Genomic DNA, 27,204 nt, shown 5'->3' with positions numbered 1-27,204 from the left:
TCAAATTTGTTTTCAACTAAAAACTACGTATTGCACCCTTGATAAAATAAAAAAAAAAAGCTCAGATTTTCTTTCTGATTATACATCAGCGTCATTCTTTAATCATCATTCATTTTCTGTGATTTTACATTTCCACTCCACTACATTTCTCTGATTGATTTAGTTACTAGTGCCTATAGATTACATGCTGCATCAAAGTAGATTTTTTTTAATTAATCGATGTAATCATAAATCAGATAAACACCTTGAAGTTGAAACAAACATCAGTATTTGAACAACAGACGCTCATTAGTGCTGTTTTATTTGCTGTGTTAATAAATCATAATTAATGTCGAAACATAAAAACTAGTATTGTTTTCATTATTGATCATTTGCTTATCAACGATACTTTTATTCTATAAGTTGACCGGAAGCTGTGTGTGTGTGTGTGCGCGCGCGCATATGTGTTTCCTCTTCGGGACTTGACTGTTTATGAACTAAAGTAATTTTAAGAAGAGTATTTACACAGTAATGCTCTCGGTTAGCATGCAGTTAGCATGCAGTTAGCAGCTGCTATCGGCTTCAACTGCTCGTAGTGTTACTCTTGCACGCAGCTAGCATTAGCATTAGCCTGTGTGGAGTTAAAGGCTGAGAGTTGATCGGCAGCAGCCATCATAACAGGAGATGAGTGTCGGCTCCAGCTAACAGCGGGAAGCTAACAGCTAGCAGCTAACGGCTAACAGCTCTCTGCTACACCGGCAGACAGTCAAATGGACCTGCTGCTCTGTGCTGACTGTTAGCTTCTTATCCCGTCTGTCCGGCAGCATGGGGGACGTTAACGGGGACCTGAACGCCAACTCGCGGTGCCAGAGCACCGGCGACCCGCAGCTGGACAAGGCAGTGCACCAGTGGTTGACCTGGGACAAGGTGAGTGTCTGTCCGTGATGTTCAGCAGCTGGGGAGACAACTTCAACTCGGGCTGCTTCTGTACGCGACCCCGTGTAGGACGTGAACGTCACACCAGACCGCCCTGATAAATCTCTCATTTTAAAAACACCATGAATTTTGGCAAACGTACGTCATCATACTCATTAAGATCCAGTATCTGAGAGATAGTCAGGAACGTCTGGTGAAATCGGCTCAATAATAATTTAATCTATATTAATAATTGTTACATAGACAGTTTGCTTGCTATTTAGGGCAGCTCAGAGTCCGGGTGTGTTGGGGGCGTGAAGGTTTAGCAGGCGCTGCAGCTATAAAACTAAAAACATATTTTAAATTCGAGATTCTGGGTTCAAAATGCGTGTGCGGAATACTTCACTAGAACCAACCACTCCAGAAAACATGCCAGGTCATACCTGTCATTATAAATGATTTTGTCAACATACAAGATAATCTTAAATGGCCTGGTTTGTAATGGGAGTTCTGAGTGGCAACACAGCTGCGTGTGTGTGTCGGCGGGGTCAGAGAGTGTGTGGCGGCCGCAGTGCGGACCTGCAGGACGGCTGGCAGGACGGCTGGCACCCCGGCGGCTGTCTGGTCCTGATGGAGAGAACAGGAGATGGAACACAGCATGAGTCAGCAGTTTGGATTAATTGGCCCGCACGGTTCTGCTAATGAAGCCATCTGCATGTCAGACTCATCCTCCAGATTCCATGTCAGATGTTCAGAGCTGCAGAGTTTAATGTTACATCTTGATAATAATGCTGACATGTTTCTGTGTGTTGGCCTCACTGAGCTGGACCACAGTGGTTCTGCCCGGTGACAGCAGCCGACCTGCAGCTCAGGATGATTCATGATCCGGCTCCTCTTAAACTGCAGGTCTCAGATCAGAGAGCAACATAATGTTAGCTAGTGTTTCCGTTATCTTCCCAACTAATACAGAACTCAGAACCGTTCCTCGGAACCGTTCCTGTCATGGATCTCCCAAAAACAATAATTAAATTCAGGGGCTGTGACGGTTTCACCAGGACACGTGACTGATGACGTCATCTTGTTCTCTGTGCGCAACATTTATATTTATGAGAGCTACACACATACACACACACACACACACACACACAAACACACACACACACGCAAACACACACACACACACAAACACACACACACACACACACATACACACAAACACACACACATACACACACACACACACACACACACACACACACACAAACACACACACACACGCAAACACACACACACACACATACACACACACACACAAACACACACTCACTGTGACCGGAGAGCTGTGGAGTTTTAAAGGTCATTACATTTCTGACCTGAGCTGCAAATGTCAGACAGATTAAAGGAGCAGTCTGTAGATTAAAGGAGCAGTCTGTAGATTAAAGGAGCAGTCTGTAGATTAAAGGTTCAGTCTGTAGATTAAAGGAGCAGTCTGTAGATTAAAGGTTCAGTCTGTAGATTAAAGGAGCAGTCTGTAGATTAAAGGAGCAGTCTGTAGATTAAAGGAGCAGTCTGTAGATTAAAGGAGCAGTCTGTAGATTAAAGGTTCAGTCTGTAGATTAAAGGAGCAGTCTGTAGATTAAAGGTTCAGTCTGTAGATTAAAGGTTCAGTCTGTAGATTAAAGGAGCAGTCTGTAGATTAAAGGAGCAGTCTGTAGATTAAAGGAGCAGTCTGTAGATTAAAGGAGCAGTCTGTAGATTAAAGGTTCAGTCTGTAGATTAAAGGAGCAGTCTGTAGATTAAAGGTTCAGTCTGTAGATTAAAGGAGCAGTCTGTAGATTAAAGGAGCAGTCTGTAGATTAAAGGTTCAGTCTGTAGATTAAAGGTTCAGTCTGTAGATTAAAGGAGCAGTCTGTAGATTAAAGGAGCAGTCTGTAGATTAAAGGAGCAGTCTGTAGATTAAAGGTTCAGTCTGTAGATTAAAGGAGCAGTCTGTAGATTAAAGGAGCAGTCTGTAGATTAAAGGTTCAGTCTGTAGATTAAAGGTTCAGTCTGTAGATTAAGGAGCAGTCTGTAGATTAAAGGAGCAGTCTGTAGATTAAAGGAGCAGTCTGTAGATTAAAGGTTCAGTCTGTAGATTAAAGGAGCAGTCTGTAGATTAAAGGTGCAGTCTGTAGATTAAAGGAGCAGTCTGTAGATTAAAGGAGCAGTCTGTAGATTAAAAGGTTCAGTCTGTAGATTAAGGAGCAGTCTGTAGATTAAAGGTGCAGTCTGTAGATTAAAGGAGCAGTCTGTAGATTAAAGGTGCAGTCTGTAGATTAAAGGAGCAGTCTGTAGATTAAAGGAGCAGTCTGTAGATTAAAGGAGCAGTCTGTAGATTAAAGGTTCAGTCTGTAGATTAAAGGAGCAGTCTGTAGATTAAAGGAGCAGTCTGTAGATTAAAGGTTCAGTCTGTAGATTAAAGGAGCAGTCTGTAGATTAAAGGAGCAGTCTGTAGATTAAAGGAGCAGTCTGTAGATTAAAGGTTCAGTCTGTAGATTAAAGGAGCAGTCTGTAGATTAAAGGAGCAGTCTGTAGATTAAAGGAGCAGTCTGTAGATTAAAGGTTCAGTCTGTAGATTAAAGGAGCAGTCTGTAGATTAAAGGAGCAGTCTGTAGATTAAAGGAGCAGTCTGTAGATTAAAGGTTCAGTCTGTAGATTAAAGGAGCAGTCTGTAGATTAAAGGAGCAGTCTGTAGATTAAAGGTTCAGTCTGTAGATTAAAGGAGCAGTCTGTAGATTAAAGGAGCAGTCTGTAGATTAAAGGAGCAGTCTGTAGATTAAAGGTTCAGTCTGTAGATTAAAGGTTCAGTCTGTAGATTAAAGGAGCAGTCTGTAGATTAAGGTTCAGTCTGTAGATTAAAGGAGCAGTCTGTAGATTAAAGGAGCAGTCTGTAGATTAAAGGAGCAGTCTGTAGATTAAAGGTTCAGTCTGTAGATTAAAGGAGCAGTCTGTAGATTAAAGGAGCAGTCTGTAGATTAAAGGTTCAGTCTGTAGATTAAAGGAGCAGTCTGTAGATTAAAGGTTCAGTCTGTAGATTAAAGGAGCAGTCTGTAGATTAAAGGAGCAGTCTGTAGATTAAAGGTTCAGTCTGTAGATTAAAGGAGCAGTCTGTAGATTAAAGGTTCAGTCTGTAGATTAAAGGAGCAGTCTGTAGATTAAAGGTTCAGTCTGTAGATTAAAGGAGCAGTCTGTAGATTAAAGGAGCAGTCTGTAGATTAAAGGTTCAGTCTGTAGATTAAAGGAGCAGTCTGTAGATTAAAGGAGCAGTCTGTAGATTAAAGGTTCAGTCTGTAGATTAAAGGAGCAGTCGGTAGATTAAAGGTTCAGTCTGTAGATTAAAGGTTCAGTCTGTAGATTAAAGGAGCAGTCTGTAGATTAAAGGTTCAGTCTGTAGATTAAAGGTTCAGTCTGTAGATTAAAGGAGCAGTCTGTAGATTAAAGGAGCAGTCTGTAGATTAAAAGTTCAGTTCGGTACGCTAGGTGGCGCTGTACACATTTCATCTAGTGGTAACTGAAACACCTCCGGCTGACCTCTTTACGTCACCAGCAACAACAAACTGCCTCGGCATACCAGAAAGATGGCGTACGAAGAGCGAGACAGAAGCTACATCTTTGTACATTTCATATACACGTGTACATGATAATTACACAAACTAGATGCACAATGGTGCTCTTTCTCTCTTTCTTGCGGTGATTTCGGAAGAAAAAAGACGCCGCCGTCGTCGTCCGTCTACTTCCGGTTCACGGCCCCGGGAAAAAAATCTTGCGCCTGCACAGAACGCAAAATCTGAATCCAATCTGATAGAACGTATACATGCAGGAGTAATGTGACTATCAATCAACAATCTGGGTGTTTTAATCCGACTATGAGAAATCTGATCCGTTATGATTTTAGTCAGACTAAGGTCATCATTAAGGCATCTTAAAAATAGTCGGACTAACACAGTAATTTGTTTTTCTTGAGTGTCATGTAAATGCACTGATTAAGGTCAGTCACTGATCTGTCAGCGATGCATTTCCTGTTCTTCTCGTAGAACCGCTGGACTCGGGCTCAGGTGGAGTCTCTGGTGGCGGCGGGTCATCTGGACGAGCTGAGGAAGAGACTATGCAGCAGGATGAGCTTCGGCACGGCAGGACTCAGAGCACCGATGGGAGCTGGATTCAGCCGGATCAACGACCTCACAGTCATCCAGTCTACACAGGTGAGACCAGGTAGAAACCAGTCCAACAACAGGACCAGGTACTGGTTCCTTTATATGTCCAAGTTTCATGGCTTCCTGTCTCTCTCCATCACTTCATGTCTCCCTCTCTTTCTATATCCTTGAATTTCTGTTTCTTGATGTTTTGTTAAACATGTAAACAAACTAAAGACCTTAAAGAATGAAGATTTTGTCGTTCTCTGTCTGTCTTCAGGGTTTGTGTTCGTACCTGTCCAGGTATTTCGCAGACTTCAGCAGTCGAGGAGTGGTTGTTGGTTTCGACACCAGAGGTCAGGAGGAGAGCGGCTGCAGCAGTCAGCGGTAACTATTAGGAAACATTAGTAACTGCAGAGCTCTGTAATCTGATGCGAATCTAACATGGACTCTAGTCACTAATGAGAAGTAATAAAGGGCCAGTTCACCAGAATCTCACATTCAGACCTGGAGATCAGACCGTGTCAGAAGGAAGACGGGATGTGACTTGATTTTTTGTTTACTTGTTGATTGTTCCAGTTTGGCGAAGTTGACAGCGGCTGTGCTGCTCAGCAGAGACGTTCCTGTTCATCTCTTCTCCACGTTCGTCCCCACGCCCTACGTGGTGAGGAAACACTAATGCATCACTTGTCACATCACTTGTGCTGAGGTCAGCTGATCTGTGTGAAGTTCTTACCTGCAGTGTGTGTTTGTTTCCAGCCGTACGCTGTGAAGAAGCTCGGGGCAGCGGCCGGCGTGATGGTCACCGCCTCACACAACCCCAAAGAAGACAATGGATACAAGGTGATGTCATGAATGAATACACCTGGTTGTTGCAGGACAGGTGACAGGTATCATCATCATGTTTTCAGATTGTCTCTTCCATTGTTGTGAACACAGTGTCTCAAGAACACTCGAGGTCCAAATGTTCACGATGACTCCCGAATGAACCGATCAAAGCTCACTGTGTGACACTCGATGTTTCAGATAAAATCGGACACAGATGTCTGACAGGATAAAATGATGTTGTTATGACATTTGATATCCTAAAGGTCAGAGGTTAAATGCCCTGTGACATCATCATAATCCTGCTAAAATTAATCCGCCCACTTCTATTATGAGGCTCCCATCCAGACGTGACCACAGGTCAGAGCATGTGAGCGGAGCTGAGCGGGGAAAATTTCCGCTCCCTGCTTACGTGGGTGTTCGCTCCTTCGCTCCATCGCTCCAAGTTAAACCAGACAGCTCCGCTCGCTCTCCGCTCACCTAAAATTTCCTTCAGCTCCGGTGAAATCGCTCCACGCTCGCTCAAATTTAATAGAGGGCGCAGTTCCTGACGTTGCGCCTATCTGACCTGTCTGCCTGCTTTTCGAAATATTTTACAAACTCCATCTCTCAACGAATGACCTCCTCTGATGTGGGCTAACCCTTGAAGGCACATGTGAGTCTGGACTTGTGCATGCCCTAGACTCGTGGAGAGCGGTATCGCAACAGAACTGGAGCGAAACGGAACCATCGCTCTGGCCTTTGGATTAAAACCCGCTCTGCGCTCCGACTATATTTTGTGTTTCTGTGCTCACGATCAGTTTGTTCTGTGTGAACAGCCTCAGGTCTGTATCGCCCTCTGCAGGTGTACTGGTGCAACGGCGCTCAGATCTCCTCACCACATGACAAGGAGATCCTGCGGAGTATCGAGGAGCAGCTGGAGCCCTGGAGCTCCTCCTGCTGGGAGGAGGAGCTGGTGGAGACCTCTCCCTTGAGGACTGACCCCCTGACCCAGATCAACAGCTGCTACATGGACGAGCTCACCTCCCTCTGCTTCCATAGGTAACAGGATCAAAGTGGTCCCGACCTCCGGAGCTGCACGGGGAACAGAGTCTACTGGGTCTGCAGGGTGTACAGAGCCAACATGTCTGACATGTCTCTGGTGTCTCTTAGGGATCTGAACAGAAGTTGCACACTGAAGTTTGTCCACTCTTCGTTCCACGGCGTCGGACACGACTTCGTCCAGGAGGCCTTCCAAACCTTCGGCTTCGCTCCACCTATCCCTGTCCCCGAGCAGAAAGACCCCGACCCCAACTTCTCCTCCGTCCGCTGCCCAAACCCCGAGGAGGGAGAGTCGGTCCTGGTAGGACAGACAACTCTTCTGACACCGATTCTCTGAATCCAACATTTAATAATTTTGAGTAAATTGTCAGTTATTTTCTTCTTCTGTTGTCCAGGAACTTTCTCTTCTTCTGGCAGAAAAGGAAAACGCTGGCATTGTTCTGGCGACGGATCCTGATGCCGACCGCTTGGCGATAGCAGAGAAGTCTGACGGGTAACTGAGACCGTCCCAGCTAAAGCTCAACACTGGACCCCAGCACTACAGGTGTAGTTTACCTGTCTCCACTTGTCTGTCTTTCAGGTGCGGTTGGAAGGTGTTCACAGGTAACGAGCTGGCTGCTTTGTTGGGTTGGTGGATGCTGTTTAATTGGAAGGAAGCTCATCCGGATCCTGCAGACTGTCAGAAGGTTTACATGTTGGCCACCACGGTCTCCTCCAAGATCCTGCAGGCCTTCGCTCGTATAGAGGGATTCAAGTTCGAGGTCAGAGCTTCAAATCAGGACTGATTATTCTGTCAGTGTAGTCAAGTGATGATGATGATGGTGATGAAGATGGTGATGATGATGGTGATGATGATGGTGATGATGGTGATGAAGATGGTGATGGTGATGGTGATGATGATGGTGATGGTGATGAAGATGGTGATGGTGATGGTGATGAAGATGGTGGTGATGGTGGTGATGGTGATGATGGTGATGATGATGGTGATGATGGTGATGAAGATGGTGATGATGATGGTGATGATGGTGATGATGATGGTGATGGTGGTGATGATGGTGATGGTGGTGATGATGAAGATGGTGATGGTGGTGATGATGATGGTGATGAAGATGGTGATGGTGATGATGAAGATGGTGATGGTGGTGATGGTGATGAAGATGGTGATGGTGATTGGATGATGATGGTGATGATGGTGATGGTGATGATGATGGTGATGATGGTGATGAAGGTGATGATGGTGATGGTGATGATGGTGATGGTGGTGATGAAGGTGATGATGGTGATGGTGGTGGTGATGAAGATGGTGGTGATGGTGATGGTGGTGATGGTGATGGTGGCGATGATGGTGATGAAGATGGTGATGGTGGTGATGATGGTGATGAAGATGGTGATGATGATGGTGGTGATGAAGATGGTGATGGTGATGATGGTGATGAAGGTGATGGTGGTGATGATGATGGTGATGAAGGTGATGGTGGTGATGAAGGTGATGATGAAGATGGTGGTGATGGTGATGGTGATGGTGGCGATGATGGTGATGAAGATGGTGATGGTGGTGATGATGATGGTGATGGTGGTGAAGAAGATGGTGATGGTGGTGATGAAGATGGTGATGGTGGTGGTGATGGTGGCGATGATGGTGATGAAGATGGTGATGGTGGTGATGATGATGGTGATGGTGGTGATGATGATGGTGATGGTGGTGATGATGATGATGAAGATGGTGATGGTGGTGATGATGGTGATGGTGGTGGTGATGGTGGTGATGATGATGATGAAGATGGTGATGATGATGGTGATGGTGATGGTGATGGTGATGGTGGCGATGATGGTGATGAAGATGGTGATGGTGGTGATGATGATGGTGGTGATGAAGATGGTGATGGTGGTGGTGATGATGGTGATGGTGGTGAAGAAGATGGTGATGGTGGTGATGAAGATGGTGATGGTGGTGGTGATGGTGGCGATGATGGTGATGAAGATGGTGATGGTGGTGATGATGATGGTGATGGTGGTGATGATGATGGTGATGGTGGTGATGATGATGATGGTGATGGTGGTGATGGTGATGGTGATGGTGATGATGATGGTGGTGGTGATGATGATGGTGGTGATGATGATGATGATGATGGTGATGGTGGTGATGATGGTGATGATGATGGTGATGGTGGTGATGAAGGTGATGATGGTGATGGTGGTGGTGATGAAGATGGTGGTGATGGTGATGAAGATGGTGGTGATGGTGATGGTGATGGTGGCGATGATGGTGATGAAGATGGTGATGGTGGTGATGATGAAGATGGTGGTGATGGTGATGGTGATGGTGGCGATGATGGTGATGAAGATGGTGATGGTGGTGATGATGGTGATGAAGATGGTGATGGTGGTGATGAAGATGGTGATGGTGGTGGTGATGATGGTGATGGTGGTGAAGAAGATGGTGATGGTGGTGATGGTGGCGATGATGGTGATGAAGATGGTGATGGTGGTGATGATGATGGTGATGGTGGTGATGATGATGAAGGTGGTGAAGATGGTGATGGTGATGAAGATGGTGATGATGATGGTGATGGTGGTGATGATGGTGATGGTGATGGTGATGAAGATGGTGGTGATGAAGATGGTGATGATGATGGTGATGGTGATGGTGGTGATGAAGATGGTGATGGTGATGATGGTGATGAAGATGGTGGTGATGATGGTGATGGTGATGAAGATGGTGATGATGATGGTGATGGTGGTGATGAAGATGGTGGTGATGAAGATGGTGATGATGATGGTGATGGTGGTGGTGATGAAGATGGTGATGGTGATGGTGATGAAGATGGTGGTGATGGCGTCCTTCCTGTCTGTCTCTAACAGGAGACTCTTCCTGGGTTTAAGTGGATCGGGAACAGAATACACGAACTCTCCAAAACAGGAAACACAGTCATATTTTCCTTCGAGGAGTCGATCGGTAACCAGGTTTATTTGTTCTGTATTCATGTAAAGAGTCCAGAAGTGGTCCAGCTCTTTGTGTGCTGATCCGACTCTCTTCCTAAAGAGGAGTTAAACTTGTGTTTCCTGTCTTCAGGTTTCCTGTGCGGCAGTTTGGTTCCTGAGAAAGATGGTGTGAGCTCGGCAGCCGTCGTGGCTGAAATGGCTGCTTACCTCCACAACCAGAACCTGAGTCTGAACCAACAACTGCACAACATCTACCAGACGTGAGTGTTGATGTGAGAGCAGAGAGACGTGAACAGCAACTGTTCCTTTACACACAACAAACTAATAAACATGTGGATGTATAAACATAGTGTTCCTCTTTAACTTTAAATCAACATTTCATTTAGTTTAGTCTCACTTTTAATATCTGAATGCATTTTTATATGTGGTTCAGGCTGCACTGCATCATTTTCACCAGCAGAGGGCAGCACACACCTGTCTTCAGTAGTTGTTGCTTCAGCGTTCAGGTTAAAGAACCCGACAGTTTACTGGCTTGTTAGAAAGTTTACAGTAAATGTAGGAGGTGTCTTCCTCTCTCTTATTTTGAAAGTTGTGTCTCTTGTGACTTCCTGTCTCCAGGTATGGTTATCATGTGTCCAAGACCTCCTACGTCATCTGCAATGACTCCCCCACCATACAGAAGATCTTCAGACGGATCAGAAACTTTGACGGTGACGGGTCGTACCCGAAGATGTGCGGTGGCGTCCGGATCGTCCACATCAGAGACGTTACCACGGGATACGACAGCAGCCAGCCTGACCTCAAATCTGTAAGTTGTGCAGGTGAAGAACAGCAAAGTCTCTGTGTTACTGCGATTTATAACGGCTGGTATTTTACTGTCAACCAATCAGGAACATTTGAATAATCCGTCGCTTTGACTAAAGGCTGCTTACTCGCTTCTGTGTTCACGACCCCCGCGATGTGTTCAGTCTGCAGGAAAAGTACAACGTCGGTTAAATGGAAATTCTAGAAAAAAGTACTGTAATAGATTTACTTAGTTACTTTGTGTGTGTGTGTGTGTGTGTGTGTGTGTGTGTCTGGAGGTACTTCCTGTGTCAAAGAGCAGTCAAATGATCACCTTCAGTCTGCAGAACGGCGTCGTGGCCACGCTGAGAACCAGCGGCACCGAACCCAAAATCAAGTTCTACACGGAGTACTGCGCCGCACCTGGGAACAGGTGAGCTGACTGTGATACTGTGTGTACAAAACACACACACACTTTCTTTACCGTTTAAAAAAAAAAAATCAAGTAAAATAAGCCAGATAAAAAATATTTCCTTGATAACTTGTTTTGTGGGCGTGGCCTTGTGAAATGGCATCATGATGTGGGCGTGGCCTCGCTGACATCATCACTCTGTGTCTGTGTTGCAGCGAGGTGTCTCATCTGGAGGAGGAGCTCCTGAAGATCACCGCTGCTCTGGTGGACGAGTTCCTGGAGCCCGAGAGGAACAACCTGATTCGCCGCTGTGTTTAGCTCCGCCTCCTGTCATTGATGTCACATCCTGTCAGTAGAGCACACATCAGAAACAAATCATGCACTGAATCATTAGCAAGAACTCAGTAGTGATGGATATTAAGTTGCTGCTGTGTCCTCCAGTCATCATCACACAGCAGAGAGCATGATGGGTAAACAGGACAGTGACGATGTGTCTTTGAATGTGATTGGTTCACAGGACAGATGCTGAACAGCTGCAGGATCATTAAAGTATTTTCAGAAGTATTTTCATAGAAACTAAATATTTGTTTTCAAACACTGAAGAGTTTAAAAACATTAAATCTGGAAGTTCATCAACAACAAAACAGAAATAAATAAATAAATAAATAAATGTCTCGTTAGATTTCAATTATTTCTTTTATGTTTCATCATGAAACACAAAAAATCAGATAATTTAATGAAATATTAAGTTGACATATTGAAGTTTTAGTGTCCAAACACTTCCTGTTGGGGTGAAAATATTTTGTGATAAGACAAAAGATTATGTTGTTTGTAGTGATGACAAGAAATGATTATTCAACAATATTGATCATTGATCGATTGTTTGAGTCTTTTTTTGTTGTAAAAAAGCCAAAACTTGTTGCAGCTTTAATGGACTGAATCTCAGTTTGAGCAAAACGAGACATTTGAAGACGTCACGATGACTCATCGGACTTTTGTTGTGTTTGTTTTGTTGTCAACAGTTTGTTGTCACTGAACTTCCACATGTGGATTAAAGGGGGACTGTCCCTTTAACCAAACAGCTGCTGGTATCTTCTCTTTGTGTCGTTCATGTTGAAGTTATTTATTTTTATACTGGCAGAGATGAAAGATATTTATGTGACAGTTGATGCTGATGATGGTGTCACATGTCGTTGTGTAGTTGTGTAGTTGTGTAGTTGTGTAGTTGAAGGGTTGCTCAGCTCCGTCTGTTGAATGTTGCTGTTGGTAGTTTTACGGTCATAATACAAATACAGCTTCTGCTCCTGCGGCTCTCTGACAATCACCAATAAAAACTCTACAAAATCTTTATGATGTGTTTGGTGTTAATTCATTTAGAGGACGTTTTGCTGCTTCACTCAACAAACACTTCAGTTAAATCAGAGAAAAAGGAGCCGAGACTTCTCAGTGAAAGTGCAGTTCTTCTGTTTTATAAAATGTTTTAATCTACAATTGTTATTTGTGTCTCGGAAATGTTCGAACTCTTCGTCGTCTTCGTCTCTCAGGTTTCCTCTTCAGGAACTGAATTATTCTGAAGTAGTTCTCATTAAAACCTTTTCTCATACAAATGTTTGCAGATCACTAACAGAAACATAAGACTTTATTCTTGTAGTATTTTATTGCACGTCTCTTATTACAGCCTCAGTTAACTACACAGTCTGTTAATAAATATCAATAAATATATAGGAATTATTTTGTCAGCTCTATTTTTAAGCAGCTTTCAGGAGTTAAACCATAAAGTTCATGAATAAAACATTAAAACAAGTTAATCAGAGTCAAACATGACGATCATCTTCACTCTCCAACGTGATGCCACTCGTGTTTCTGTGACTTCTTCAGATTAATCTGTTGACTGATTAGTTTACTGTTAATCATTAACTTCATTATTAATCAGCGTTTCATTAAACTTCTTCTGAAGCATAAAACATCTAAAACAACTTTATTTTGTCTTCCTCTACATGAAGGACTTCCTGTGATGTCATCTAGTAACTTTGTTTTGTGAGGAGACGTTCATGTGAAAGACTTCCGGCTGTTTCAGTGAGACTGTCTCGGTTTGATGGCAGCAGATTATATTGATGTCAGTGTGTTTGTCACGATGGAGGTTTGGGGACGTCCAGTTTGTGGGTGAAGTTGCTGAACATCCTGGACCTGATCTGATGCAGGTTGATGCCGTAGATGATGGGGTTGATGAGGGGCGGGACGACCAGGAACTCTGCGGCCAGCGCGTTCTGCAGCGCCTGCAGCGTTCCCCCGCTGCCGTAACGAGAGTACATGATGTCGAACACCAGCGAGCTGGTGAAGACCAACAGCGTGATGAGGTGCGGCAGACACGTCTGGACGAACTTCCTGCGGTCAGACTGCAGCCTGAGCGAGGCTCGGACCAGGTGTGTGTAGGACACCAGGATGAGTCCGGTCTGCGACACGTGCAAGAACATGAGCACAAAGCCATAGATGTTGTTGAGGGTCGTGTCGGAGCACGACAGCTTCACCACCTCCCAGTTAGTGCAGAAGGTCTTGGGCAGATGGCGTCCGCAGAGCGGCAGCTGGGCCGTCAGGGTGATGCCCACCACCGACTCCAGGATGGTGAGGCTCCAGGTGAGAAACAGCAGCTGGGCCACCTTCTGCATCGTCATCAGCGTCTGGTACTGCAGCGGCCTACAGATGGCCAAGTAGCGGTCGTACGCCATGACGGTCAGACTGGTGAACTCACAGAAGATGTAACTGTAAACCACAAATATCTGAGTCAGACAGCCGCTGTACGTGATGACGTGAGAGTCGGCCAGAAGGTCGTGAAGCAGCTTCGGGTAGAAACTCGAAGCTCCAAAGATGCCGTTCAAACACAGGTTACACAGGAAGATGTAGAGGGGCTCGTGGAGAGATCGCTCCACACAGACGGTGACCACCAGCATCAGGTTGACCAAGATGGTGAAGAGGTACGACGTCAGAGCGAGAGAGAAGTAAAGGTGACGGTTTGTCAGAGAGTCGTTCAGACCCTGAAGCACAAACACCAACTCAGAGTGATTCTGCATGATGTCAGCTGAGAGGTCGCCGCTCATCCGCAGTACAGTCAGGTGAATAATAAAGGTGTCCAGCTACAGTTCACTACAACACACAGAACATCCTCACAGCATCAGGCTGAAATCAGAGGATGCTCGATGAAAATGTTGAAACAGCTTTAAATGAATTGAAACCCAGACGAGCTGACAGCAGTGTGATGAGAGCAGCTGCTCAGAGATCAGCCTGCAGACAACACGCAGCTGCTCGTCAGCAGCACCAACACGCCTGAACACACACATCCAGCTCAGTCCTGCACACCTTCATATGAATCCCTTCAGGTGTTCGGATGTAAACAGTCAGTGAACACAATGTAACGACACCATCAGACACCTGCAGACAGAAACATCCACATCACTGACAGACACCAGCTGTTTGTGTCGGAGGAGATTTGACAGAGAAACATCAGAATCATTCAGACCGTCACATGAGACCCTCTGAGACCAGGCAGGACCAGGTTTCAGTCAAGAGTCAGCGTTTCAACAGCAGTAACAACCTGAACAACGACACAATCAAAGAAGAAATCACATCTGTTCATTGTCAACCAATCAGAGTCACACAGACACAGTCACGATCCTGTCGGGTTAAATTAGCCTCAGCTGTTGAATTAAAACATCGGTTACAAAGTGAGAGCAGAGAAAACATCAAACAGCTGCTTCAACAACATGAGACAGAGTCAGAGCTCCTGTCAGACACTGCAGCACATCACAGGTCACAGCTGACAGGTGACAGCAGCCAGCAGCTCCTCTTATGCACCTGAAACCTTCACACACAGGTGAGGAGCGACCACTGATGACATCACACAGGACGCTGAGGCCCCGCCCCCCCGCAGGAACTCACCTTTGATTTCAAACCAACAAAATGAAATTAAATACGTTTACATTACATTTACATTTACATTGAGGACATTTAGCAGACGCTTTTATCCAGAGCGACTTACAGTGAGTACATTTGTCACAAGAGAGCAACACGACATCACCGTGGATGGAGTCAATATCTCCTCAGGGTTTTCTGTTTTTTACAGGCTTTCTTCTCCTCGGCAGTTTTTGTGAAGCTGTTATCTGTTATCATCATGGTTGTTGTTAGGACTGAATTCTCTATGTACATAACAATACACAGAGCTGCAGTCTGTAGTCCTGAACCAGAAATCAGTTAGCATGTTAGCATGTTAGCACTTCCTGTCCTGTGTTCAATGTTTTCCAGTTGAATGTGTGTAATAAAGTGTGTGGTCACCACAGACTGAACATATTTACAGATTTTGTTCTCCAACATGGAATCATCATAAATGTCCCACAGTTTAATCCTGAAGCTCTTCATGTGTTAACAACAGTTAGCGGTTGCTAACGAGTGTCTGAATGAGACTACAGAGGTTGTCGGGGACATTAAACGTCCTCACAGCGAACACGGAGACTCATCTACTCACTAGTCCGTCTTTACAGACCCTGCAGCTCTCTGTCGGCCTCACGGTCCTCCTCACACGGACAGTTTGAAAACAGGACAGTGATTATCTGGTCTCTCAGTCCAGGTTCAGAAACAGCTCTGGCCTAAAGACTACAGCCTGGCAGCAATGTTATGTATTTTACATTTTCTACTATTTGTTATTAATGTCCATGTTAATTATGAGGTAACATCCTAATGTTGCTCTCACAGTGCAGCAGACTGAGTCCTGCAGGGAACAGAGTCCTGGAAGAGCTGCTGCTGAAATATGACCGTGTTGTCACAGCTCACTAACAGCTCACAGAGGTGGAAGCTGCTCATCAGCTGTGTTAAAGCACAACAAGAGTTTCACTGTGTGAGGGACTCTTCTGTCTCTGTGGCTGCTGAGCTGTCAGTCATGAGGGTTTGTGAGGCCGTCCTTCATGCTCTGTAGTCTGAGGAACCTTGAGGAGGTGATGCAGCTCCTGGTCCGAGCTCTGGTTCTCTCCCTCCTGGACTACAGTAACTCCCTCTTGGCTGGACTCTCAGCCTCTGCGACGAAACCACTGCAGCGCATCCAGAACACTGCAGCGCCTCGTTTACAATCTACACTAATACTCCCATGTGACCCGCCTCCTCTGTGACCTCCGCTGTTGCGGTCCGTATCCGATTCCAGATGATGGTTCTGGTCTTCAAGGCCATCAGCAGAACTGCACTCGTCTACCACCAAACACTGTTCAGACCACACGGCCCAGAGAGAACACTGCACTGTTCTACATCAGCGGGCCGGCTGGTACCGCCATCACTGAGAGCAAACCCTTTGAATATGAATGTGTTATTCTGTTCTGGGGTCTGAGATAAACAGGGACTGAGAAATACTGAAGACATCACACTTCATGAACACACACACACACACACACACACACACACACACGCATAACCGCATGGAGATGCCAAGACTAGGAAGGATACGGAACAATGAGGCAAAGATCATCTGGACATTTTGGTGGTGGTCCAGATCATCACTGAGAAACTGCCCAGGAATAAACACAACCCACTTTCACATCCTCGTCTCTGAGTTACAGCTGCAATACATACAGTTTGTATACATCCTCTATCACAATAGATAGATAGACAGATAGATAGACAGATAGATAGACAGACAGACAGACAGATAGACAGACAGATAGACAGACAGATAGACAGACAGATAGATAGATAGATAGATAGATAGATAGATAGATAGATAGATAGATAGATAGATAGATAGATAGATAGATAGATAGATAGATGGATAGATAGATAGATAGACAGATAGATAGATAGATAGATAGATAGATAGACAGACAGATAGATAGACAGACAGATAGACAGATAGATAGATAGACAGACAGATAGACAGATAGATAGATAGATAGATAGATAGATAGATAGATAGATAGATAGATAGATAGATAGATAGATGGATAGATAGATAGATAGACAGATAGATAGATAGATAGACAGATAGATAGACAGACAGATAGATAGACAGATAGATAGACAGACAGATAGACAGATAGATAGATAGATAGATAGATAGATAGATAGATAGACAGATAGATAGATAGATAGATAGATAGATAGATAGATAGATAGATAGATAGATAGATAGATAGATAGATAGACAGATAGATAGATGTTAAAGCAGCACAGAGCTGCTGGTGTCCCTCAGGTCAAAGGTCACCGCAGCATGTCAACATGTTTGTCTCTGAGGCGTCTTCACATTAGTCACAGTTTCCACTAATTCCCTCTGAAGCAAATTACAGTCGGAGCTGTTAACCAGTGAGACCAATCAGCCTGGCAGACCTCAGTACTGGTTTAACTGGTCCACAGAGGGCTGAGGCCCATAATGACCTCCCCTCAGACCGCTGTGACATCACCTCAGGATGGACGCACACTGAAAGATGATGTAACAGCAAACTCCAAAAGTTTTCTGAAAACATCTCCTTGTCTCCCATCAGGTGTCAGCAGACAGACAGGAAGTGTTCCATCGAACGAGTCGTTGTGACGAGGAGCCTGTAATCTTCCTCACATGAACACAGTGAGCCGTCTGTTGGACTTCTGTGATGTTTGCTGTCAGGATCTCAACCACGACACGTAACAACAGCAGCTACACGAGTATAAACAGTCTGCTGAGACAGATTGACATGTTGAAACATCTCGGTCTTGTTGAGACATGTGATGACTGAGCCTGTCTTCCTAACGTCCACCACAGTCTTCTCCCATCAGAAAATAGAACCAGTGATTAACTTCTCCGTGTGTCCACCACGTGGTGTCTCCCTCCCTCGTCTCTCTGACGAGGACTCATCACACATCAAGCTGTAGCTGCCACATTAGTTCAAGAGATAAAAGCCAGTGGACCTCGGCTCCAGACTCCTCAGCCACAGTGGACCTCTGTCAATGGTATTAAAACGAAGAGGAAGCGATTGGGAACGACAGCAACTCAGCCATGAAGTGGTCGGCCACGTAAACTGACGGAGCGGGGGTCAGTGGATGCTGAGGAGCAGAGTGCGCAGAGGTCGCCAACTTTCTGCAGAGTCCATCGCTACAGACCTCCAAACTTCATGTGGCCTTCAGATTAGCTCCAGAACAGCAGAGAGCTTCATGGAATGAGTTTCCATGACAGAGCAGCTGCATCCAAGCAAAACATCATCAAGTGCAATGCAAAGAGTCAGATGCAGTGGAGTAAAGCACGCCGACACTGGACTCTAGAGCAGCGGAGACGTGTTCTCTGGAGTGATGAATCACACTTCTCCATCTGACAATCTGATGGATGAGTCTGGGTTTAGCGGTTGCCAGGAGAACGGTACATGTCTGACTGCATTGTGCTGAGTGTAAAGTTTGGTGGAGGGGGATTCTGGTGTGGGGTTGTTTTCAGGAGCTGGGCTTGGCTCCTTAGTTCCAGTGAAAGGAACTCTGAATGCTTCAGCATACCAAGAGATGTTGGACAATTCCATGCTCCCAACTCTGTGGAACAGTTTGGGGATGGCCCCTTCCTGTTCCAACATGACTGTGCACCAGTACACAAAGCAGCTCCATAAAGACACGGAGGAGAGAGTTTGGTGTGGACGAACTTGACTGGCCTGCACAGAGTCCTGACCTCAACCTGATAGAACACCTTTGGGATGAATTAGAGTGCAGACTGAGAGTCAGGCCTTCCTGTCCAGCATCAGTGTGTGACCTCACTAATGTGCTTCTGGAAGAAAGGTCAAAAATTCCCATAAACACTCCTAAACATTGTGGAAAGCCTTCAGAAGAGTTGAAGCTGTTATAGCTGCACAGGGACCGACGTCACAGTAAACCCTCTGGATTAAGAACGGGACGTCATTTAACTTCGTATGCGAGTCCTTTTTTGATAGATTAGCTTTATTTATAGAACAGCTGAAGATATGACAGAGAGTGGGAGTGATACATGGCAAAGGGTGCCCAGGCCGGGACTCGAACCCAGTGCTGCTGCCGCGAGGACAAAGCCTCTGCACATGGGACACCTGCTCTACCAACTGAGCCAAATGGTGCCCATTATAGTGTATATCTGTATGGATGCACATTGCGCACATAGATGTGAATGCCGTTAATATGTAACTGTATAACAACATGCTCTAATAAAAACATTGGACTGGGGTTAGATGTATAGCAACTGTGATAAGATGGACGTCCAGAAGGGATCAGAGTTGCCTGAATTTGCAGGGAAGGTTCCAGCAGGCCAAAGTCTAACGTCCACAAACACGACAGTCAGTCATCACGTATGCAGAGCAGATTAAATGTTTATACTGATGTAACTAGTAACAACCTGTCGGCCCTCTGGTGACGAGTCCCTGTGCTGATGTGGGTGTCCCTGGTAATAAAAGTTAAAAAGAAGTAGAAGCAGAGTTTCTGCTCAGGAGGGACGACCTGTCCTGACGACAGCAGGACAAGAGCTGAGGAGCAACACTCACCCTGTCAGTAACCTCCGTCTGCTGACTTGAAATCAGGTTTCAGGACTCTGTCATGACTGTGATTCTTCGCAGGAAGTATATATCATATTTTTAACTACTTAAGCTTCAGAAATCTATACGACAAAGAAACAGTTACCACAATTTACTGTCCATGATTGAATGAATGAATGAAGCGTCTCTGTGTTTGTTGTTTGTTTGAACATCGCATGCAAAAGAAAAGTTAAAAGTTTCCAGATCTGTTTGATTAGTTTGTGCTCTGAACAGCTCTATGATCACTTTACAAGCCAAAACCAGGATGAAGACAAACTCTACACAGGTCTCATATTTCACTCTGAGAGCCTACTTTGACACTGGGCTTTTAAGATATTTCTACTTTATGATTATTTTGTCTCTATATATTCTAATAATTTGTTCCAACCTTCTGCTCATCGTGGTTATCTGTATGAACAGGAGCTTACATGAACCTATGTACATGTTCCTGTGCAGTCTGTTTGTAAATGAACTGTATGGTAGTTCAGGGTTGTTTCCGTTCCTTCTGACTCAGATTCTCTCTGACATTCACACTGTTTCTGCTTCTCTTTGTTTCCTGCAGATCTTCTGTGTGTATTCTTACGTGTGTGTACAATTTTCCACCTTAGCCGTCATGTCCTATGACAGATATCTTGCTATCTGCTCTCCTCTGCAGTATAACACACACATGACATCTGGTAAGGTTGTCTTGCTCATCGCAGTAACATGGCTGCCTTCTTTTGTTGCTGTTTCTATGACAACGTATTTGAGCGCCTCTTTACAGCTGTGTGGGAACACCATCCACGAAGTTTACTGTGTAAACTACTCCATTGTGAAACTGGCCTGCTCTGACACCAGAGTGAATAACATCTATGGACTGATTGTTAGTGCCTTCTTTATCTTTGGTCCTCTAATTGTAATCTTGTACACGTACATGAGGATCCTTAAAGTTTGTTTCTCCGGCTCTAAACAGACGAGACAGAAAGCCGTCACTACCTGCACACCTCACCTCGCTTCTCTGCTCAACTTCTCCTTTGGGGTTTGTTTTGAAATATTACAGAGCAGGTTTGATATGAAAGCTGTGGACAGTGTGTTACACATTGTTTTATCACTGTACTTCCTGACCTGCCAGCCGCTCTTTAACCCTGTGATGTACGGACTGAACATGTCCAACATCCGCGTCATGTGTAAGAGGATGTTGTTGTTGTAAAGTCTTTCAGGCTGACTGAAGGAAACACATGAATAAAAGAAGAAGCCTCTGACTCAACTCATGATGTCTTCAGTGGATTTTAATGAGCTATTTTTGAAAATATTGTGGGGACGAATTTTGCACTAGTTTTTTCTACAGTAGTAACGAGTTCTGATGATGAAATGTCCAGCATGCATCTGGTTCCTTCTGACATCTAATTAGTAAAAACACTTTAAAAACCTGAGTGTGGATACGTTGTGAATCATAAATAAAACAGCACATGGTCATTTGCTCTTGATAACAGTAGAAGACGACATGGTTCGTCTTCTGGTTCACTGGTGACAGGTGACGTATCATGATCCCTGAACCGCTCCATCATTTACAAGTCCAGATGTCAAACCAGACAACGGTGGTCTGAAGGATCCGACTGCAGGGCTCAGCAACACTCTGTTAACTGGTGTTAACAAAGTGCTCCAACCTACATATAACATTATGTTGTTATGGTTTTTTGGCCATCGGGGTAAAGTTATCAAACTTGTCATAAAACATCTAAACTAATACTCAAGAATAAAAACACTGGAGCAAACTGAGTTCATTCTCAGTAAAAGTTCATGTTAAAGCAGCACAGAGCTGCTGGTGTCCCTCAGGTCAAAGGTCACCGCAGCATGTCAACATGTTTGTCTCTGAGGCGTCTTCACATTAGTCACAGTTTCCACTAATTCCCTCTGAAGCAAATTACAGTCGGAGCTGTTAACCAGTGAGACCAATCAGCCTGGCAGACCTCAGTACTGGTTTAACTGGTCCACAGAGGGCTGAGGCCCATAATGACCTCCCCTCAGACCGCTGTGACATCACCTCAGGATGGACACATACTGAAGTTGTCTCACCTTTCCCTTTAGTAAGAATGATGACATCAACATCGAACTCCCAAAGACAAGTCTTCCAGATGATCAATAATCACTTCCTTGAGTTTAGATATGCCATAGATATACCAGATAGACAATCTGAGTCCAAGAAATGATCACACCAAGATATAAAACCAGTACGAGCCTTCCTGAGGTCTGATTCTGATCCATGGAGGAGGATGGAGTGTTGAACCAGAAGCTGCTCCTGCACTCATCAGTGCAGCCAAAGGTTAAGAGTGAAAGAGCACACCCTGTGAACCTGTGGCTACAGAGACCCAGAAACAGACGTTTACAGAAAACCTCCATCAGTCAAGGAGTCCAATATCCATAAAAAAAAGCTGGGCAGATAAAACACACGTACCAACCTCTGTATGAAGATAAGAGGCAGCAGTTTGTTGAACACTGATGTAAAGTCTACAAATAACAGTCTGCGTGGGCTTCTGGTGTTTCCACGTATTAACGTACTTTAGTGTCTGTGGTCCTGCCAGAGGAGCTGAGGTCATCCCGCTCTGTAGCATTTTTTAATAAATCTACAGCTTATGTTTTTTGGACTTCAGTTCATGTTCATCTAATCTTTCCCACCATGCAACTGGGCTCTCTCTTATTTCGTATCTTTTTATCGACTGTTTGTTTCCATGTCTCGTCTCAGTATATTATATTTGTGTCGTTGTATTCGGGCCTGAGCACAAACCATTCAAGGGTTGTTTTTTCTTCTTCTGCCAATATAATAAAAGTTTTTAAACGCTTGAAAACTCACCAGACTTGTTTCACGCGTCAGTTGTGGTTAAATTTACATCTGATGTCTTACACAGTGGTATTGATCATCAGCAGCCCCCGAGGCCCATTAGACATACATGCATTCAAATTGGAAGGATTTATCGTACCTGTATGTAAAATGAAAGCCTCCTGGAGCAATTTCCTAAACCCAAGAGGAAGTCCACCATTTTGAATTTGGTGCTAATTTTTGGCGATTTGTACGAGTTGTATTTTAATGAACGTCCTATTAACGACTTCAAAATATGTCAGGGGCATCGTTTATCTCAGTTGGCAGAGCAGCGTCCCATGTACAGAGGCTGTACTCCCGGCTCCCGGCCTGGGTCCTTTTGCTGGGTGTCACTCCCCCTCTCTCTCATCTTGTTTCCTGTCACCTCTTCAGCTAACCTATTAATAAAGCCATAAAAGGACAAAAAAATACGTGAAAAAAAAGAAAAAAATAAGTGGCCTACCTAAACAGATTTGTTGTAGGGTGTGAAATACGTATGAAATTAAATAGGTCAAGCTGTATCCATCATTGATCACCTATGGCTGTGTCACAGAACACTTGTAAGTGCGGTCTTGATTAATTAAATCTGAATTATTTTCAACTGATTTCAAAATGATAATTTTTCTCAAAATTCCTGAAAAAAAAAGTGAAACCATATTTTTGGTAAATTTCAATCGGGTTTTCAACAAAAACACAATACAGAAAGAGCTTTGTGAAGAGTTAGTAACAACTTTGAATATGGCAGGGAAGAACCTTCCATCTTGGTTCTTCTTGACGTCAATGCTTCATTTGACACAACTGACCACAAATCCCTCATCAATCGATTGATTCATAAGTAGGCATCTCAGGGAAAATGCTACAAATTTATTTCATGTCTGTCAAACAGAAGTTTTTGCTTCTATGGGCAATTTTCTGTCATTATCTGCTCCACTGTCATTAGGGGTGCCTCAGGGGTCCATCCTTGACACCATCCTGTTTTTCTCAGCATATGCTGCCCCCGAGCCAGATTATATCTCAGTTTGGCTGCATATCTTCATCATTGTTACGCCGATGACACACAGTTATATTTCTAGGTAAAACTAAATGATTATTCCAACTTATACACTCTCCAAGACTGTTTAACTGCCGTAAAGTATTGGATGTCTCATAATTTCATACTGCATACTGGTCCCCTCGGTCAAAAACCACAATCCAGAAATCTTGGAGTTATATTTGAAATCCTGAAATCTTAGGAGCACGTCAGTAGGCTGGTTCACTGCTGTTTGTTTCAATGAAGAAACATTAAAAAAATCTGATCAGCACCTCAGACTTAGAATTTACTCATTTACACATTCAAGTTCTCTCATCTCTACTTCTGTAATCCACTTTTTACCTGTCTTAATCAAACTGCCCAGGCTCAACTTGTACAGAATGCAGCAGTGAGGCCGTTAACTGGAACTGGCAATGATCCCATATCAGACCGATCTGAGCCTCTCTGCACCGGGGCCCGGTTAAGCTTAGAATTAATTTAAAGATTATTTTAACCACTTACAAGGCACTAAACCCGCGCCTGCCTAGATCGCTAAACTTCTGACCACATACATCACTGACCGGCCTCTCAGGTCAGCCAGTCAGAACTTATGGTAATTTCATGTGCAAGTCTAAAAAAAGTGGCTGCTCTTCCCTCATGGTACCCTCCCATCAGATCAGCTGAGTCTGTAGACCGTTATAAAAATCTGTTAAAAACATACTGCGTGTATCTCATGTGGTGCCCCGTGTGAGGCAATCTAATTGGTGTAGCAGCATAGAAATAGGGCTGTCTTGCTGCAGTTAATTGTGCACAGCTGACCACTAGGTTGGCAGTACATAAGTACGGCCCTCCTCCGTGCGCTCTAAATGACGCGTCACTTCCGGGTCAAAGGTGTTTGCCTGTGCAGGTAAAGCTCCGCGCTGCTGCTGCTGCTGCTGCTGCTGCTTCTGCTTCGTTTCACTTATTACTTATTACTCACACTCCAGTCCAGTAGGTGGCAACAATGCGTCTTTAAATGTGATGCAAGCCAGTAGCCGGCCGTGCTCACCAGCAGTGACAGACTGGTAATCTGGAATTTTGACAGATGCCTGAGCCCTCATGGGCCATTTGGGCTGGCCGACCAATCAGAGAGCAGCATGACTGTCGAAGCCATGTGGCCCCAAGAGCATTTCTCTTGCCCCCCTCTCAAGCGTCAATAATTTTTTTAGGCCAAATAAAAGACACATTTCTCCAATTCCTTCGCACCTATTAAAATAGCAATCTGATCAGTATTTATATACCACATATGAGTCTCTATATCACAGCCATGGTTACCCTCTACAGTCTACAGTCACAAATGTTTATATCAGTCTGCATTGTTTTGTAGCGAAATGTCTTATTCAGTTAAAACAAATCTACCTGTATTTTTCATTTGAGTATTTGTTTGCAAAAGTTAAAATGAAGCAATGGTTCTGGGAATTTCAAGACTGAATCGAGTGGACCACGTCTGCATGGTTGTTGGAAGTTGACTGAGATTAGGCTAGCAAAAAAAATGAATCGAGGGTGACTGATTCAATGCTGCCTTTCCCCCTGGCTCTGTGCTACTTGGTGGCGCTGCTGTTCCTGGCAAAACATGGGAAGTTTTTGTGCTGGTAAGATGTATTGTGATGCTCTCTGTCTGTTGGCTAACATGGTATAATTTATTTTGTTTTAAACTGAATATAAATGTAACAATATCATTGCTAACACACTGCGAAATATTGAGGTTTGTTTTGGCCGCCTAAAACCAATATTAGTTTTGTTAAATTTGACAGGGATTTTGCCCTCATTTGCATAGTTTATGACCTGCCGCAGGGGACTGAGACAGCGCCTGACAGCCTGTGTGTGTACTGACTGTGTCCCTCACTACACCGATCAGAAATAAATGTGCAGACCCGGATACCTGGTCTGATTGGTATTCTTCAGTTTATATGCAACCATACTAAAGCTGGGTATGGTCACTCGCATGTTCAGTCACTATCGAGTATCACCTTCATTGACGACGAGGAACCTGGGCGTGAACTTTAACAACGGACTGTCCTGCACCCCCAACATCACTACGGTGGCCCGATCCTTCAGATTTGCCCTCTACAACATCCACAGGATCTGGTCTTTCCTCACAAAGGACACAACTCCTGGTCCGAGCACTGGTCATCTCCCGATGACCAACTTGCTCTTGGCTGGTCTACACAACTCTGTTCCAGAGCCTCAGGACAGCAGAGTCAGACTTCACCTCGACCCCATAAAGCTTGACTCCCTCTCACCCCCCCGCAAACATTTTTTTTTATGCACTTGTATATTCTTATCCTTAGCACTTAAATCACAGCACTTATGTACTTAAGTTATCTTTGATAAATAGCAGCTACAATGCACAGATGTGGGCTTGAAATGTGGTTCCATTATTTCTTTTTTACTCCATCGACGGTGATGTCGTGGTTTCTTTCTTGTAACAAATGTACCTATTGGAGGCCGCTTTGGACAAAAGCATCTGCTAAATGCCCTAAATGGAAATGGAAATGGAAATCTTTTGTAGTCCAGCTAACCCGTCTTTTTTAATTATACAACACGGAGCTCCCAGTTAAGACGGCTCGCTGCACTGCTACTTGAGCTAACAAGTTAGCTACAGAAGCCTATGTGGCCAAACTTCACACATGTAAAACACAATTAACACAGAAAACTAAAACTGCAATCCCTTTTCATAGATTTGTTTACTGATATTCTAATGGTATACAAAATATCTCTATTGAAGATACATTTCAATGGCTTTCGTGGTGGAAATTCTTATTATTTCCTGGTGAGAGAATAAACATGCTCAACTTGACCAAGCTTTGAATATTTCAGTATCAGTATATAATAGAAAATGACATTATTAAAAAATCATACTATGCAATAGACAAGGTCAGTAAACAAAATCAGCAAAGTCAGACAACAAAGCCAGAGTCACATCAACTATTCAGCTGAATAGGGACAGAGCTCTTTCCATCCGAGGGGGTTAGAGAAGTCTGACCGTAAGCACAGGCTTTATACACCAAGGTTATCTAAGTTCAAGGTCTATGGCCACTTTCATGTTTGTTAAGACAATTCATATGGGGTCGTCTTCCTCTCCTGGACAAAAACAAGTTTAATAAGCAGACACCAGTAGTTATACAAGAGAGATAATTAATTTGGGTTATTCAGTTTAGTGCATTCAGTTAAGATTTCCCTTAGAGCTGCCAGTTCCCAAAGCTCTCCAAAAAGTGAAGTGAACCTTTAAAAACATACAACCTTCCTGTGGATAATTCAACGCCATTTTATATTTATGACAAGAAGCTGGAGTGAAAAGCAGTGTGTTAGATATAGTAATATTTGTGACAGAGTTGTGTCCTAAACCTGCCTCAAGGCCATGACAAACTAAGGGAAATAGACAACAAAAAAACTGGCAAGTCCATGTTTTATTGTAACTCAAAAATAATCACTAAGAAATGGGAGGGTTTCAATCAGTATTATCAGTAGTGTTCATGTGGGTGCATGGATGTAGTGTTCTTGTGTGTTAACAAAACCAAAAAGGTGCAAACGTGGTCAGAGTCTGAGAGAGAGTGCGGCTGGCAAGAAGCGGAGCCTTTTATATCCTGTGGAGAACTGAGCCCAGGTGCTCTCGATAACCACAATCAAGTCCTCCTTGTCGCCACTGCAACCAGCTCCCACCTCAGAGACAACACAGTTAGTCAGACATACAGGGGCCACACAGACATACAGGGGCTGTCACACAGTCAGCT

The 27,204-nt window shown here is 44.2% G+C and overlaps 3 protein-coding genes across 3 annotated transcripts; 2 read left to right on the top strand and 1 right to left on the bottom strand.

The window, feature by feature from the left end:
• Positions 1-418: 418 nt before the first annotated feature.
• pgm2l1 (phosphoglucomutase 2-like 1) lies at positions 419-12,420 on the top strand. Its single transcript, XM_030405853.1, has 14 exons — positions 419-906; positions 4,968-5,135; positions 5,347-5,453; positions 5,646-5,730; positions 5,826-5,909; positions 6,736-6,932; positions 7,044-7,233; positions 7,328-7,425; positions 7,513-7,693; positions 9,795-9,888; positions 10,006-10,135; positions 10,494-10,683; positions 10,958-11,091; positions 11,286-12,420. The coding sequence occupies exons 1-14, from the start codon at positions 805-807 to the stop codon at positions 11,386-11,388; spliced, it is 1,863 nt and encodes a 620-aa protein (XP_030261713.1). The 5' UTR covers positions 419-804; the 3' UTR covers positions 11,389-12,420.
• A 672-nt stretch (positions 12,421-13,092) lies between these two features.
• Positions 13,093-14,149, bottom strand: LOC115573713 (olfactory receptor 4S1-like). Its single transcript, XM_030404613.1, has one exon. The coding sequence runs from the start codon at positions 14,136-14,138 to the stop codon at positions 13,200-13,202; it is 939 nt and encodes a 312-aa protein (XP_030260473.1). The 5' UTR covers positions 14,139-14,149; the 3' UTR covers positions 13,093-13,199.
• Positions 14,150-19,824: 5,675 nt separating this feature from the next.
• On the top strand, positions 19,825-20,775 carry LOC115570989 (olfactory receptor 11A1-like). The gene has a single exon (XM_030399925.1). The coding sequence runs from the start codon at positions 19,825-19,827 to the stop codon at positions 20,773-20,775; it is 951 nt and encodes a 316-aa protein (XP_030255785.1).
• The last annotated feature ends 6,429 nt before the right edge of the window (positions 20,776-27,204 follow it).

Source organism: Sparus aurata, chromosome 2, assembly GCF_900880675.1.
Source record: "Sparus aurata chromosome 2, fSpaAur1.1, whole genome shotgun sequence".
Classification (NCBI taxonomy): domain Eukaryota; kingdom Metazoa; phylum Chordata; class Actinopteri; order Spariformes; family Sparidae; genus Sparus; species Sparus aurata.
Note: the sequence above shows the minus strand (reverse complement) of the source record. Positions and strands in the feature narration are given on the sequence as shown.